The 15,748-nt window shown below is 46.3% G+C and overlaps 1 protein-coding gene across 3 annotated transcripts in view; it reads left to right on the top strand.

Annotated features, from left to right (window-relative positions):
• Positions 1 to 1,033: 1,033 nt before the first annotated feature.
• The window catches only part of TRABD (TraB domain containing), a 31,811-nt gene continuing 17,096 nt past the window's right edge, over positions 1,034 to 15,748 (top strand). The window contains exons 1-3 of one of the 3 annotated variants that reach the window (XM_031614889.2): positions 1,034 to 1,180; positions 11,063 to 11,125; positions 13,473 to 13,551. In XM_031614889.2, the coding sequence (XP_031470749.1) occupies positions 11,102 to 11,125; positions 13,473 to 13,551 (103 nt within the window). In that variant the 5' untranslated portion in view covers positions 1,034 to 1,180; positions 11,063 to 11,101. Of the gene's footprint in view, positions 1,181 to 1,515; positions 8,286 to 11,062; positions 11,126 to 13,472; positions 13,552 to 15,748 lie in introns of those variants that run through there. The other 2 variants (XM_090136714.1, XM_031614898.2) reach the window with 2 other exon arrangements.

The raw sequence follows: 15,748 nt of genomic DNA on the forward strand, positions 1-15,748 counted from the left end.
TGTATGTTAATAGTCCAGGCCATCCTTCACCAACTGCCTGATCTGTGCCTGCACAGCAAGTTGAACTGTCACCACGCCAAACGGGAAGTGAGAGCCCCGTCTGCCCCAACACGTCAGCACTTCATTTCCACGTGCCACGTACTTTCAGACCTCAGCCCTGTCCCAAAAGGATGCTGGCCAGGATATGTCCATAGGGTAAGATACTTAAGAAAGAACCAGAAAACGCATCTGAAATCTGTTCCAGTCAAACCGTACCTAGATAATAAACCTGTGCTCAGATGCAGTGTTTTGCTGTGACCTGTCAGAAATAGAGAGAAGGGCAGAGACAGCTTCGGAAAATGATCACCATCTGTAACCTCCTGATGTGTCTTTCTCGAGCCAAGTTTTTGCGACTGATGAAACATGCGTATGCTTCCACACAGGGATATGAAGCATCCTCACGCACAGGCTGCGTTTAAACAGATCGTGCAGCGCGGCTTGTTCAGGTTTTGTGTGTGAAGCATTAACAGCCAGCAGCTGAGGAAAGGCCGCGGGGAAAGACAAAGCGCAGGGGCGCCCGGGGCAGCGCGGCAGGAAGGCGCGGGTTCTTCCGAGCGACGCAAATCGGATCCGGACTTCACCAGCGCTTCCAGCCACGCTCCGGCCGCGTCTCACCGCGCTTCACCCCGCAGTCCCACGCGGAAGGGCCGCGCCCACCCCGCACGGCAGCAGCCGGGGCAGAGACGGGATGGGAGCGGGCAGCCGCGCGGCTCCAGGGGAGCGACGCCCGTCACCACGCGTGCCTCCCCCCAGCGGCGGGCCCCGCTCACAGGGTGCCGGACGGACCAGCGCGGCGGAGCAGCGCAGGAGCCGCGGCCGGAGCCCCACACGGGGACGAGCTCCGACAGAGCTGCCCGGAACCGCGGCCGCGCGGCGCTCATCCCGGCGGAGCCCGAGCGGAGCCGCTCCGTGGCAGCCGCAGTCCGCCGCCCGCCGCGGGGCCGGAAGCGCCGGCGGACTGCAGCCCCCAGAGTGCCGCGCGCCGCCGGCCCGCCCCGCGCCGATGACTGATGCCGCACGTTGCCCGACCGACGCGCCCGGTGCCGGAGCTCCGCGCCGCCGCCTCCTTCTACCGCAGCGCCTCGGCCGGCCGCGGTCCCGCCGCCTCCGGGCGGCCCGCACCGAGCTCGCGAGCGAGAGGGTGAGTGTCGGAGCCGCCGGGGCGGCCGCGCCGTCCGCTCCCGCCGCGCCGGGGCCATGTTGGGGCCGAGGCGGTGCGGGGCAGCGCCCGGGGGCGGAGGGGCGGCGGCGGAGCGGCTTTCCTCCAGGTGTGCGGGGGGAGAGAGGGGCGGCCGCGCCGGACCCCTCCGGCCGCCCCCGCCACGGGCGACCGCCGCGCGGCCGCGGGTCCGGGGAGCGGAGCGGGGCGCCGGGCCGGGGGAGGCGGCCCCGGGGCGGCCGGGATGAGGCGGCGCCCTGAGATGGCCGCTTCCCGGCTCCTCTCTCGGAGCTCGTGACTTCGTCGGGTCGTCAGCGCTGTGCGCGCGGCGGCTGCGAAATACGGGCTGCGCCCCTGCGGACGGCTGCGGTGAATCCGGGCTGGAAAATAGGAGTGCCGAGCGCGGTGTGTGTCTGCCTGCCTGCCTGCCTGCCCGTGTGCGCTGGTGCGCAGGGAGGGAACGTGCTGGTTTGGGGCTGGCTCCCGGGGGGAGAGCGGTGGTTCTGTTGGGTAGCACCGCGTGGCCGTAGGAGAGGCAAGGAGTGCCTGCTGGCCTGGATAGCGGGTCTGCGGTGCCCTCGCTTCCCCCGCTGTGTGGCTGCCCGGCGCTGCTCTCCAGCCCGTGCGCCCTCCTGGAAACCGACAGAGAAGCAACAAGGAACGCAGTCAGGTTTCAGGATTCTCGCTGCTGTGTCGCGCGAAGGCGGTAAGCCTTACACAGCTGGGGAAGAACGCACAAATTGGCTTAAGCTACGTGAGTTTGTCAGCTGAAAATGTTGGGTTAGGTCGTGGGCTTTGCGCCCTGCCGTTTGGGGCAGACTTTCAGGTTTTGGTGACTTGAGTTGCTGGCTGTGAATTTGTCAGCCAGCCTCAGCGGTGCCCAGCACCCTGTAGCTGTAGGCTCAGACATTACTCAGTGTGGTGACAGGGCAGTCGGAGCTATTAGTGCAGTCTCTCTTCCATGTGGTAAATATAATGAAACATTGCTGCTGCCACTACCGCGGCTGTGAATAGCACGCACTGGTATTAGCATCTTATTTCTGGAAGACTCATCTGAGTGTTGTTTTTTCTTTCAGTAGCACTTTTGAGAAAGAAGAAAGAAGGTTCTTATTTGCTACGTAGCAAAAGTGACAGAAGAGATCTTGGGCAGCCCTAGAAAATGGGGGAAGAAAAGAGAGAAGGGTAGAGATCAGAGTGGAGCAGATGTATTGGAGTGGTGTGGGACTGCAGCTGTCTGATGTGACATCGCAGCCCGTGCTTCACTGGCTGTAATGGGGGCTCCTGCGGCTCCCCCTGACCTGCTGCTGTTGCTGCTCAGAGCACCCCTTGTCTCCCAGGGAGATCTCACTGGTGTGGTCTGGTAGTGGTGACTGTTACTGGGCTGGTGGCTGCAGATAGGTTTCTGATACAAATCTGAGGTCAGACCTTCAGTTATTGAATGTTTTAGTGAAGAGTTGCTCCTATTTGAGGTGCTGTGAACCAGGTGGTACTGCAGTTACATGTTAGGGCTTGTAAACTCGTAGGCTGTTGGGTTTTTTATTTCTCTTTTTCCCTGTCTGCAGAATGATTTTGAGATGGATAGCTTTCAGCATTAACCAGAATGGTTAACATTGTATGAAAACATGCATGTGTTAAGTGACACTCTTCCCTTCCTTAATAATATTAATAATGTATTTTATTGAAGTCACAGGGTGTGTTTTTTCCTTCACCTCCTTCCTTTTTCTTTCTTCCCCCTTCAGTTGATGTGCTAGGCATTGTGATTGCATTCACTGTGGGATGCAGGGACTGAGCGTCTCTGCACTGAACTGGAGTGTGGTGATGACACCACATATCGTGCTGCAGGAAACAGCCCTGGAGCTTCAGGAGTTCTGTCTCCTACTTCAGCCCTGCAGGCTGTCTGCAGAACCACCTTGTCTGTGTGGGTAGCACAGCACCACACATCTGCCTCGAGAGGTGTGTGTCTGTGCAGGAGGGGAGTGAGAGGCAGTGAGCCCACACTGCTCTGGGCAGCAGCAAATGCTGATAAAGGTAGAAAATGGTCTCCTGTGTGCTGTGCAGAGAGACTGGGTTGTACCTCACTGGGATTTGTAGTCCTTGTGTTGCACAACCAGGAGCCGTCCTTCAGCAGGATGGTGAAATAGCTACTGGTGGAAGGCCTGTGTGTGAAGAAACAGGGTCAGGAATTGCTGAACGGAGGGGTTTTGCTTCTTGAGGGTGGCAGATAGGAATAGAAATAGCAATAATCTTTGGAGGGAGTATCTGTTTTTCAATTACTGGCTGGCTTCAGGCTGCTTTAGGCAGTCAGTGAGCAGTGCAGCAGCAGGATGGCTTTCCTGGTTGCTGTGTGTTCCTGGTGTTGGTGTGGGGCTCCTGCCTCTGTGGCTGCTGGGCTGGGATTAATGGGCATTCCTGGTGCTTTGTCTGGGTGTCCTGAAACCTGATGCTGGTTCTCCAGTTCCCTGCTGCAGTGAGAGCTGTGTCTCCTGCCTTGTTGCTACCATGTGAACGGGTGTCATATAGCAGTGTTTTCTCTTTTGTGATCACCTCAGCGTTTTGGAAATGAGTCCATCAGCTTGTTCTTGACTGCTGTTTGGAGACTGGGGTGGAAGGGTCAGGCAGAAGAGCACTGATAAATAATGTGTTTGGCAGCTGGGAAAACTTTGTTGTACAAAACCTCAATTTTACCATCATAAGGAGGGCATTTAAGTGTCCGTAATAAAATTAATGAATGATAGTGTCTGCCAGTATTCTTAGGACCCAGCTCCTGAGTGCGTCAGCACACAGCCACTGGCACGTGTCTATATTGTAGTAGACAAAAACACAGGCTTTAAGAAGGCTCGTGCAGCTGTTTTGCAGATGGCCATAACAGAACTTCTCTTCCCACCTCCCTTGCTGGCTGTGTGTAAGTAATGAATGAAGCGGGTGAAAGCACTGCTTCTTGTGGGGCTTATCAGAGCTGTGCATGCAGAAGCTGTGTGGTTTCTCTGTTGCTCTTTGCTGAGTTTCCCAGGACCAAAAATATTGTTTGGTTGATTGATTGTTTTGAATGGCCTGGAGGGAGGAGATGCGCTGAATGGATATCTTATCTCAATCTGCTGATCATGGGGGGAGTCTATTAAAATAGTTTTGGTTCCAAATCTTCCCCGGATCCAGATGATTCATACCTGAATAAAATGGAAAATTAACTTCAGTTACTGCGTAGGCTCTAGGATGGTATGAGTTCTGGGGCAGCTGACCAGACGTGGGCTACATCGCTTTGGTCTTTCTGCTCCATGTTTCTAAATTAGCAATCTCTTTATAGCCTCTTCAAGCTGTATAGATTTGTCCTGTTGTCCATGCTCAGTCCACCCCACATAAGCATTCTGAACTACCTTGTCTCGTATCTACTCAGTTCAGTGAGTAGCCCTAGTTAGTGTAATAGCTGTCATTTCTAAAATCACAAAGATGACAGTGCCTTCTCTTTCAGGGATAAAGAATGATAGATTGTGTTCTCAGCACATCAGATAAAAGTTTGTCCAATGCACCGATGTCCCAGTCCATATTTTCTCGTGTTCCAGTACCTCCTTTGAAATAAGTCACAGCTGCATTCATTTACTTCAGTAGTAAATGAAGCATTAGTATGCAAATGGACAGTGGTTTTGATGTGCAAGTGCCTGCATCTAGGTGGATGATTTTGTAGGAACTTCTCATTCATGCTCACAGAATAGAATCTGTATTCTGAAATTTATAAACTTCTGAGTCATGAGAAACCAGACCTGCAATCTCCAACCATCTGTGATCACAGAACCAGTTGCTCAGTTGAGTTTCAAAGGCGTGGGTTGTGTCAAAGAAATACGTGCAATATGTCAAGCAGGTCACCGTGGTGGTTTTGAAATAAGTTCCAATTCCTGCACTTGTGGCTGTTGCATTATTTGGCTGTCAGATTCCTGCTGATGCGTCTTTCTGAGGCTGAGCGGTCTATCAGTAGAGAAAAGAGGCACCATTTGGAGCCAGTGTTAGTTTGTTTGTAAACACTACTGTGATTCCTGTGCATAAGCTTGGGAAGTGTCTCATCAATCTTAAACACTTCATCTGCTGCAATGGAAGCAGGCGCTACTGAAACAAGCCTGTATCTACTGATCGATTCAGCCTTTGTAGAGGGATAAATGTGAGATGTAGAATGTGTTTTGTAGGCATTTCAGATAGTAACCAGTGCAGTGGTGTGTCAGTGGGAGAGAGGGTAGTTGTCTTGTTAATGGGTTGTGGCATTCAAATGCGATGTACCCATGCCGTGCGTGCAGTGAATCAAGCATGCTGGCTGTACCATCCAGGACAGATCGCACTGCTAGAGGATCCGCAGCTTTAGGTTGCGAAAGGAGGGCAGCACACTTCGAGTGTTTAGATGTCAGTATGTTTGTGCTGCTGTGCCGGAGGAGCAGAAGAGCTTTCTGGTGAGGGATATTGTGTTGCAGGTCTGGTCAGGAGCCTGTGCCTATGGTTGGAGTCCCACACAGCCCAGCTCTGCTTGGTTACAGCAGGTATGAGGTGTACTGATTCACTGTCACTTGGTGGCTGGCTATGTAAGCAGGTTCAGCCCTTAGCCTGAGTCCTGCACTTCCCACAGTGCTCACACTCTGAGCAGTGAATTGTGCTGTAGGGTGTTGTGAGGAGGTTTTGCCCCAGGGCTGCGGAGGGAGGACAGCTTTCTTTGGAAGCACCAGTAGAAACAATGGAAAATTCACATTGCAAATAAGAAATGCTTGGAAAGCTCCAGTAGGCTTTGAACTCTATCTCCCACAGATATGATCTATAAGTGTACTTAGATATTCATATGTCTCAGTTCTGGCTATGTAAAACAAAGAAGCACATGTAATAATACCATGTCATAGGTTGTAGGATTAACATTCCCTACACGGAGAGGTGTGGATACCCACCCTCCTCAATGCTACTGAATACTGGAAACATTTAAAGCAGTGATATAAACAGATTTGTTCAGGGGGAGGAAAAACCAAATGAGTTGCCTTTCTCTTTCAATAAAGTGTGAAACAAATTGTAGAAGTTCTGTGGCTCTTACTGTTCTTATTCTGACAATCTCCATGCAACACAGACAATACAGAACAACTACATAAGGCTGTGAAATACTTTCTCCCTTTTGCATCCTCAACAAGTTGAGGAAAACAAATGCTGTTTCTGATTCTGTCTATCTCAGAAGGAACAAACTGTTCAATAAAAGTCTTTTTAAAGAGTAGCTGACTAGCTTGTGTATAGAGGTACATGAGAGCTTTTAAAAAAGCTTTTTGATTGATTCACTTGATTTGCCTGAAGGAGGCAAATGTATGTGAGACATTCAGCAGGAGGACACCTTAAGGACCAACTTTCTGCCCTGTATTGTGTCTGAATTTTCTCACCGGGGCAAAAAGTTGAAATAAAATGAGACAGGGAACTTGTTCTTCAATGGCAGCCTGTGTTCTAGAGCCTGTAAATGATCATGACAGCACCCCTGGTTTGTGAGTGTACCCTATGTCTCTTTGAAACTGAGAGCTAAGATATGCCTAAATATGCAGCTAGAACCGAAGTGCTTTGATCAGCTGAGGCTGCTCAGTGTGAGCAGTGAGCCAGTAGTTCATCAGCGGGTTTCCCAAAGCTCTGCTGGAGCTGTTTTACCTGATGAGAGCTGGAGGGTTGATGTGAAATGGCGTGGCAGGGAGCACTTCCTCGCTCTGCCTTTGTGAGCACAGGAGGAATGTGGCACTGCTGGACAATGTTGTACACCTTTCCTGAGTTGGAGTGGGAAGGAGGAAAAACATAATCCCCAAGGTGTAGGGGAGTGGTATCAACCTTGTTTCCTGGTGCTGCTGTCAGTGTGAATGGCCACCCTGTGTGCTGTGACAAGGAGAAGGCCTCAGTGGGAGTCGGTGCCTGCCAAGGCGTTGATTTCAAGCTTGCAGTTGGTGAGGTGTTCTCAAACATTACTGTATTGGTGCCTAGACATCTTCAGACTTGAGTGAAGGACCTTGTCTGCTCATAGGTATATACATGAAGAATAGTTTTTTTAATTACCTGGTGAATGGAGGGCCCCCTAGGGTTTAAAAAAAAAAAAAAAAATTGAATCAGGTAGTCAGTTGTCAAGTAGACCTCTCAGGAAAACTGTGGAGGCGAAACCCAGACTTGCTGGTTGAAAAGCACCAGGTCAGGCTCTGTCTTGTTTCTTCTGGCTCCAGGAGCTCTCGGCAGTGCTGCCAGCAGCAGGGCTGTGTCCCAGGGTGAGGGAGTCTCTGGTAGATAAGAGAACAGAATTACTTGCTGTCTCTCATCTAGAATCTCCATCTCCCATTTTGTCTGAAAGAAATGCACTCTCTTAGTTCACATTAAGTGCATAACTTAAGCTGTGAGGACTTCTTAGTGGCCTATGAAGTAGCTGGAAGAGAAGATTGCGGTCAGTTTTGCATGTTTCTGTCAAATCCTATGGTAAGCAGAGGAACTTGAGGTAATGAGGTGTTGCAGTGTGTGTATTACAGATCATGGTAAAGAATTGTCTAAACAGCTTATTTTGCCTATGGCTTTACATCCTGTGGTTGAATTTCCCTCTGTTCCCTGGCAGGTTCTGCCCACATCCTCTTCTGCAGCCCTTCCACCCTCTGCCTCCTCATCTTCAGTGATCCTTTTTTCACAGAGAGGCAATGCTGTGCAGATATCCCTCCTAATGAGCAAAACTCCAACTTCCCTTCCAGGTTTGTTTAACAGTCACCTACAGGTTAGCAAGTACAGAGCTTGATTTGACAGCCTTACAGCTTTTTACTCATGTTTTCTAGGCTTTGATCTGAATCGGCACCCTTTGTCTTACCATTGGACACAGTGGGAGGAAGTGCTTGCAGATTCACATGCTTCAGTTCCTTATCTCTGTAACAGCAAAGAACATGTAGTCCTTTTTGAGAGGTTTCAAGATTAACATTTCAAGGATTGTGGGTTGCAGATATCTTTGAAGATGTACATAGATATGCAGAGGTGATGAATTTTCCACATGGATGAGTGAGGTCAGCCTGGATTCCAAGATCCCTGAGCAGTTCCTAGAACTTACATCTTCTCTCCTGTGTTGTGGAGGACACTGGTGAGCTGTTCCCCTGGTATTGAAGTGTTTTGTGCCTGTTCTTGCTTGCACTGAGCAAGAGCTTGAATGCATTCAAGTTTTCATGGCAGTTGTTCAGTTTGTTTGCTTTTGCTGGTTAGTTGCAAGGATTTTCTTAATAAGATCGAATAATCTGAACTGCTGAGTGTGTGGGGGCGATTCAGAAATGGGTCTTCGTGGGAAGTTGTACTTCTAGTGAAAGAGCAGACCTAAGCACTGAAGGACCATCTAGAAGAAAGCAGCAGCAGATTGTCTCATCCTCATGTTGTTGTGCCATGGGTTCTTTGCAGAGACTGGAGCCCTGCTTTGCTGGAGCTGGAAGCTGTGCTGACCACCTTTGATTCCTCCAGAGATGGAATGTCTCAGATTAAAAATGGAGAGTGCTTTTTTTCACAAGCAAACTTCAGAGAAGCATTCTTTCCAGTATTGTACACATCACTTACCCTGTGGTGAGAAGGGGGTAAAGCTTTCTAAAATGTCACTTACTGGATGGAAAATCACTGGGTGCTTCTGTCTAGAACTTTGCTCTTTAACTGAAACTTTCAGAATGCTATTTTTAACAGCACTCCTGTTGATAAGAGATGTTTTCAAACCCAGGCAGACCTTCGGCTGAACCTAGAACTGCAGTTTGTGTTTAAGGTCTACTGGGAGAAAAACACGCTTTATTCTATTTAAACTTCAGAGCTGAATTTCAAAGTGCAACCTGAAGTGTTGTAGCTGGGCATGTTGTGTGGTGTGTTTAGTTGTTTTTTCCTTAAGAGAACAGTGTTGGCTTTACATACCTGCTCCATACAGTCCCTTCAGCTTTGCAGCCTCAGCTGTTCATGTAGGTATTTGTTCACCTGAGCTTGAAAGGCTATGGGGAGGGGAAGTGGGGTATTTCCAGCCTGACTTAGTCGTGCTGAGGCAGGACAGTGTGAGGACAGGCTGCTGTGCCACCAGGGGTCCTGGCTGGACTGCTGCTGGGCTGTGTGTCTGCCCAGGGCCACTTGGCTGGGCTTGCACAGAGGTCTTGAAAACTCTGTAGCACAGAAGTGCTACTTGCCTTCACCTACCCTTCCAGCTTGCTGTGACACTTTGCTTTTTTGCACTTGACCCCTTAGAAAGGAAAAGGCAAGGTCACAGTTTTATCTTCATGGGGCTTTCACTCCAAAGAGTATCAGAATCCAGGCTCTTGGTTGCATGGAGTTTGTCTCGCCTGCCCCACAGCTGTGCCCTCCTGTTTGCTGGGCCACGAGCACAGGCAATGCCAAAGCATGAATTGCTGGAGCCACTCCATACCACACAGAGGGAGAGGTGCCAGCTGCCCGAATTACACGTGCGTGCTGCTTGCTGCTCAGCCAAGTACTCTTTTTATAGAAACGTCTTTTAAGCAAAGCTAGAAAGCAGTACAACTTGCTTCAAAAATTTGCTGGAAACCAGGGCAGAGTGCTGATCAGACTCAGGAAACTCTTGCATTTGGCAAAGGGGAATCTTTTCCACCACTGCTGTGTGCTGGAAAGCAGCCACCGGGCCCCAGCAGCTTTCCTCCTGGTGTGGGGCAGGAACCAAACGTGTCCCTTGGCAGCGGTGCTTGAAATGTGTTGGGCAGGTAAGGGGTCACAGCTGCTGTCTGCTTGATAGTCTCTGAGGTGCATGTGTAGGGGGAAGAACAAGATGTCTTGGGAGGCATTGCTCGTTGCCTTTTCAGGCAGAGAGATGAGGTAAGGGGGAAATCTGATAAAACGTAGCAAGGTGTCTCCAGTGTGTGCAAAGCTGCCCAGCACAAGCAGTAAAATTTCTCTGTGGTGTAACAGAACACTGTTGGCATGTACAGAATGGGTCAGAGGGAGGTAACCCAAAATACCTTAGTTTTTCTTTTTTCTTCTGCAAGTGCTTTGCTGTTTAGTTGGATCTTAGTGAGAGTACGCAGAATGAATCACAAGTTCAGCATCTTGTGCAATCCCCTTAGGGTGCCATCAGTCAAGTCCTAGAGCTTTGCTGGCTTCAGGGATAACTTCTGAACTTGGAGAATACGTGCAGGAGAATGAGTCTTAAAACAAAGCAAAAAAAGCAGAATGAAAACAAATAACCAAAGATTTGTAAACCCACTTCCCAGGTTTTTCACATAAATGTGCCTTTTCTGATGTCCTGGCCCTGACATATTTGTGAACTTGTATGTGATAACATGACACAGACCAGATAATGTGTGTGGTTCCCTAGTTGATTATTTAGACTGAGACAGCTTTTCTGTCCCTTGCTGTGATGAAATATAGACAATTCTAAAAATTTACATTCAATTATCTTAAAGTCATATCTCATTTGGATGACATAGAACTACTAACCTAGCTGAACAAGATTTTTCCTTTTTGACAGCCGCTGTATTTTAGACTGCTTATGAATGAACTGGGTGAAAAGGGCAATTTTGCTGAATATAAGAAAAAAAGTTCAGAATTCCCATGAAATTTGTTCTTGTTCCACATATTCTCAGTGTGTGTGAAAAACAAAGGCTATGTTCTGGTTTTAGAGCCAATTCAAAAATTGGATTAATGAGACAAGGCAGCTTTGCCCTGCTGACATTGTGGTGACTTTTTTTTATTTCAGCAGAGTTGAAAAGGTGACATTTGTTCATGTTAATTTTGTTGCTCTTATTTCTACAGCTTCTGTCAAAGAGTTTGTAGAGCTGCTTCTGCTTCCAGCCCTTCTCCTGGTTCATCAATGAATGTTATGGGTTTTGTAATCAATTTTTGATTCTCATCCATTCCTTTTACTTTTTCCAGTTCTTGTGAGATTGGTGAAAATAGGCCTACGTTCCAGGGATGCAAGAGGAGCAACAGCCTGAGGTAGGAATTGAAGTTGAAGGTTTTCTTCTCAGTGTAATGGAAGGAAAGGTTGAGATTCTAAGTTAGCTCTATTCATTCTTAGGGAAGGTCTGCAAAGTCAGGAATCAGGGCTACCAGCATGACACCCCTTTAAAAACAGAAGAGTTAAGGGCTCATTGCTATTGCTTTGCCACATCTAGAGCAAATTCTCAGCTACAAAACTCTACTTTTCAACACAGTCACCACCAATGCTGTGCCTTTGTTCAGTGATGAACAAGAGCCTGCATGCCACGCTTACAAAAACCTGCACCAGTGGAGGTGACCCACTGTCAGCACTGCTGAAATGCACCACCCGCCACCTGACTGAGCTCACGTCTGCTGTTTGGTCTATAGCTCAGCCAGCATCGATGAATGGCACTGAGTGCTGTTTTTTCCACATGGAGGAATTCATTGTCACACCTTTTCTTCACACGCGCTTGCATGTCAGATGCCATTTGTCTGACTGCTGCTGTCTGTGGCAACAAAATTATTCTGCCAATGGAACACTGGCAGGAAGGTTCAGCCTCTACTGCCATATCACCAACATCCACCTCTGATGTCATGGGCCAACATCATAAAATAGAAGGCATTAGTTTCGGAACAGCCTTCATATATAAATGATTTCCACTGTGCAGAGTTTGTGTACCTTGCCAAATTAAGCTCAGGTGCTCTTTTGTTCTTTGTTCCATTCCTTTTATTCTTTTGCATATTTTTCCAGTGCAATAAGGGAAGTTTAGTTGAATTTTTTTGGTTCGTGTGTTCTTTGTCTTGTTAACTTCTTAAAAAAAAAAAAAAGAAGGGGGAGAGGGAGGAGAGGGCGGAAAGCAGACTCTCATTATAATAACAACTCCAGCATAAGTGACAGAACTAATTCTCTTTGTTACATTGAAGTATCTTTCAAAATGTTTTTGTGACTAGATTTAGGTATGCAAACAGTAGTCAGGCCATATGTTGTGATCAAAAACTGAGCTGATGTTTAATTAAATCTGAGAGTGTAATTGCAATCTGCAGGCAGTGTAATTCCAGTTTTCTATGAACAGGCATTGCTTTGTAGTGAAAGGATGGTACGTTGCTGCAAATGCTTTCAGCTTTGTACTGTAGACCCATTGTACTTCTTGGTCTTACTCCAGGAAATGCAGTAATAAATTTTTTCTTACCTTCAGTGGGGCCACAGTAATACACATAAGATTTATTAACTAAAAATTGCTGTCTGAAACAACGGAGTGTGAGAAGGAAGTACTCTTGTTGAAACTCTTAGCAATAGTTTGTGCTTTGTACAGTCCTGCTTTAAAGCTTGCCAGGTTAAGTAGGAAGTTTAATGATGCTGGTGGCTAGCTAAAAATCCTTCAAGAGAGTTTGGCCACCTGCTTGCTGACTCTTTAATATTGCCTTTTGTTCGGAAAGTACTTAAATGATTATGGATTCACATCCTTTCTTACTATTGACTTAGTGTTGTTAAATAACTTCAAATTCTCTAGTAATCATCCTGATTGAACTTAGAATTAATGTAGTTGCCTAAAAGTAGCTTGTGGTTGAGTGTTCTGAGTCCTTAAGCCTTCATTTTTACCAGCAGTTTTTCCAGGTTGGATGGCACAGACTAAATTGTTTGAATTTTATGAAAGGATTTAAAAAACTGCATGCTAGTTACAAAAAAGAATGCTTTTTCAAGTCAAAGACATAATATATGCTTGGAGTGATAGTATTGTGAAGTCAGTCTCTGGAAATCTTCTCCACCCCTTCTCATCCTTTAGCGGGCAAAAACATGGAAACACTTAGTTTCACATCCTTCTGACTCTGATTTCTGCTGCATATGAAAGTCAGAATATGCCCAGATTTTGTAAGGCGGAGTCTGCCTGTTGTGTGGGTATTTACTTACTCTAACAATCTGAAATACCTGGGCAGACTCTTCACAAATGGACCTGTGTATACTTGAGAGCTATTAGTCTGTCAAGAATGACAAAATTAATGCTGATACTTGTAGTTAAATGAAATATCCTATCTGAAAAGTGGAATGGTGTTATAATCAGTGCGTTTTGGTTTCCAACACAGAAATCTTTATATCACCGTTAGAGTTACTGTAAATCTGTTTGGTTTCTTCCGAAGTCACACACTTTTTAACTTTGTGTCAGGTGTAAGTATTGTCTCTCGTAAACAGCTCAGAAAAACAGTTGTAAAGCCACAGATGTTTTGCACTGTTGACACTGCTTAAATTATTTAGTTGCTTGAATATTGTATGTAAGCTCAAATCAAGCAAAGCCACAAGAGGAAAAAGATGCATTAAAGCATTTCGTTATAATTTCCAGCTTCCTTTTGAATTTGTTTCATACAGGCTGCTGCTGATCCAATGTCCTCCTCTGATGTACCAGAAGATGGCCCAAAGGAAACGTCAAGTGTATCGCAGAGTATCTGTATGTTTCTGGTTTGGCTGGGGAGGGTGTGTCATGTTGGAAGCGTGTTAACCCAAATGTCCATGCCTTTTCCTTACCTAATAAGGCAAAAGGGCGATGTGAATGAGATCATGTTGGCTTAATCTGTTCATGATTAGTAGAAATGCATAAAGCACATTTGAAAAGAGCAATGATGGTCATTTTGCTGCTTTCATGCTTTCAGAAGAGTGTAAATTGTTTTATTTAACAGATGCACTCACCCGCTGTTTTAAGTTTGGTGCGTCAAAGAAGATAAGCACTCATTTGTTTCCTTGTTTTGACATGTAGTGTTACAATGTTGAATCAGTTGTAACAGATGGAACACCTTGCCCACTCCATAATGATAGTTTTTTGATAGGAAGGCCATGCCTGCAGGATATGGGAATAGAAATATTTCAGCCAAAACTGTCTTGTGAAGACTGGGAGAAGTATCGGCCTTTACCTTTCAGTGAGGAGGATCAGATGATGTCAGTCATTCCTCTCTAAGGAGGAGAAGAACAAATGCTTCTTAGGATTTGCTTTCTGTTTATTGATACATTCTTGTGACATTAGTATATGCAATCCTCCTTTTTGAACACTGGGGACATTCAGGTTGTGCTTTCTGGCAAATAATAGGCTAAGAACCACCTCAGGGCGGATTGAGTGCAACCTGACTCTAATGCTGAAGTTGCTGAGTGACCACAGCTTTGAGAAGAAACAATCATGGGAGCGAACTGAGCACTAAGTAAAGCTATGGGAAAAGCCTAAAGAAGAATTGAGACCTATAGAAGCAGATTAGTTCATGATACTTTTTTCTCCAGATTTAGAAGTTGGTTTCATTTTAAAAAAAGCAAAAACATTCCTCAGAATGTTTTTCTTAAGTATATCCTTAATTGATAATGTCTGTTACTTTGCTGTTATGAGAGTTCTTTTTTTCACATAAAACATCATTCTGTCCAGTTCTGAAGTTCTGTTTGAGGTGGAGGCTGGAAAAATTAACAGAATGGAAATCCTTTAAGGGTTACTAAATATGCAGAAACCACTTTCAGTTCAAGTAATCTGAGCCATAAATGATTGGAGGCAAGGAGATCTTTTGGAGAAAGCACCGTGCATGCTTTCCTGATTCTTACACTCTTCCTTAGATACCCACTTTTGTCTGCTCTAGTAGACCATATATATGATTAGGTAAATTTTGGTTAATCTAAACAGCTGCTTTGATGATGCTGAGTGCTACAAATGCAGTGGCCTTGTCCATTCTCCTTCTTTTTAAAATTGTGCCTTCCTCACTGCCTCCTTAGCATCACCATCTGCTTTGGCAGCAGATCAGACCATGCTGATTACAGCATGCCATGTTCTTGAGTATTAACTATGTAGTAGTGGGCTTCTAAAATGTTAACTAAGAAGGATGTTGGAGGGTGGCTTTGGTTCTTTTTTGGTTTTGACACGCGATCCTTTGAGAGAAATATTTATAGAACAGATCTGGGGCAGCATGAGTAAAACAGAGTCATGAAAAGATAGAGAATGTGTGGTAGGAGACTGTGTGTGTGTGTGTGTGTGTGTGTGAGAGAGAGAGAGAGAGAGAGAGAGAGAGAGAGAGAGATATCCCACTTGTAAAGTGCATGCTGACTTTTTCCTTTTGGGATTCCTGGCTTTTGGACCACTTTAAGTCCCTGCTGACTTGTGCAACAGCTTGCCATGGAAACAAAAATCTATTTTCCTCCTTGATGGCTTGTTTGTTTGTTTGTTTGTTTTTTATAAGATCTGCTACAGCTTAAAGAAAACTCCTGCAAAGTTACTGTATTTCCTGTTGGTGTAAAATCTCTATCTCAGTTGATGAGGCTTTCTGGCATTCCACAAACAACAGTGATGGAACTGATAGATCTTCAGTTCTCTATGGCAAGCTTGATACAGATGGACTGAATTAATTTTATACCAGTATGGTCCTAGTTTGTTGTTGAAACTGCGGGAGAATTGTTGATTTCCTGACCCAAATGCCTATTAAGTTTTAATTTTCAATTGTATACAGATTTCTGGTGTGTTAGTCACACAGAAGGCTAAAATCTATATTGGCAGGTATCCTACATGCTCCAACGTATACAGGTTACTTTACCAGCATACTCGTAGCACTATACATATGTTTCTATCATTTATACAGATAAGATTCCAAAAAGGAACATTTTTGCTCTAGAAATGAAAAAAT

Source organism: Phasianus colchicus, chromosome 1, assembly GCF_987193195.1.
Source record: "Phasianus colchicus chromosome 1, bPhaCol1.hap1.1, whole genome shotgun sequence".
NCBI classification, from domain to species: Eukaryota; Metazoa; Chordata; class Aves; order Galliformes; family Phasianidae; genus Phasianus; species Phasianus colchicus.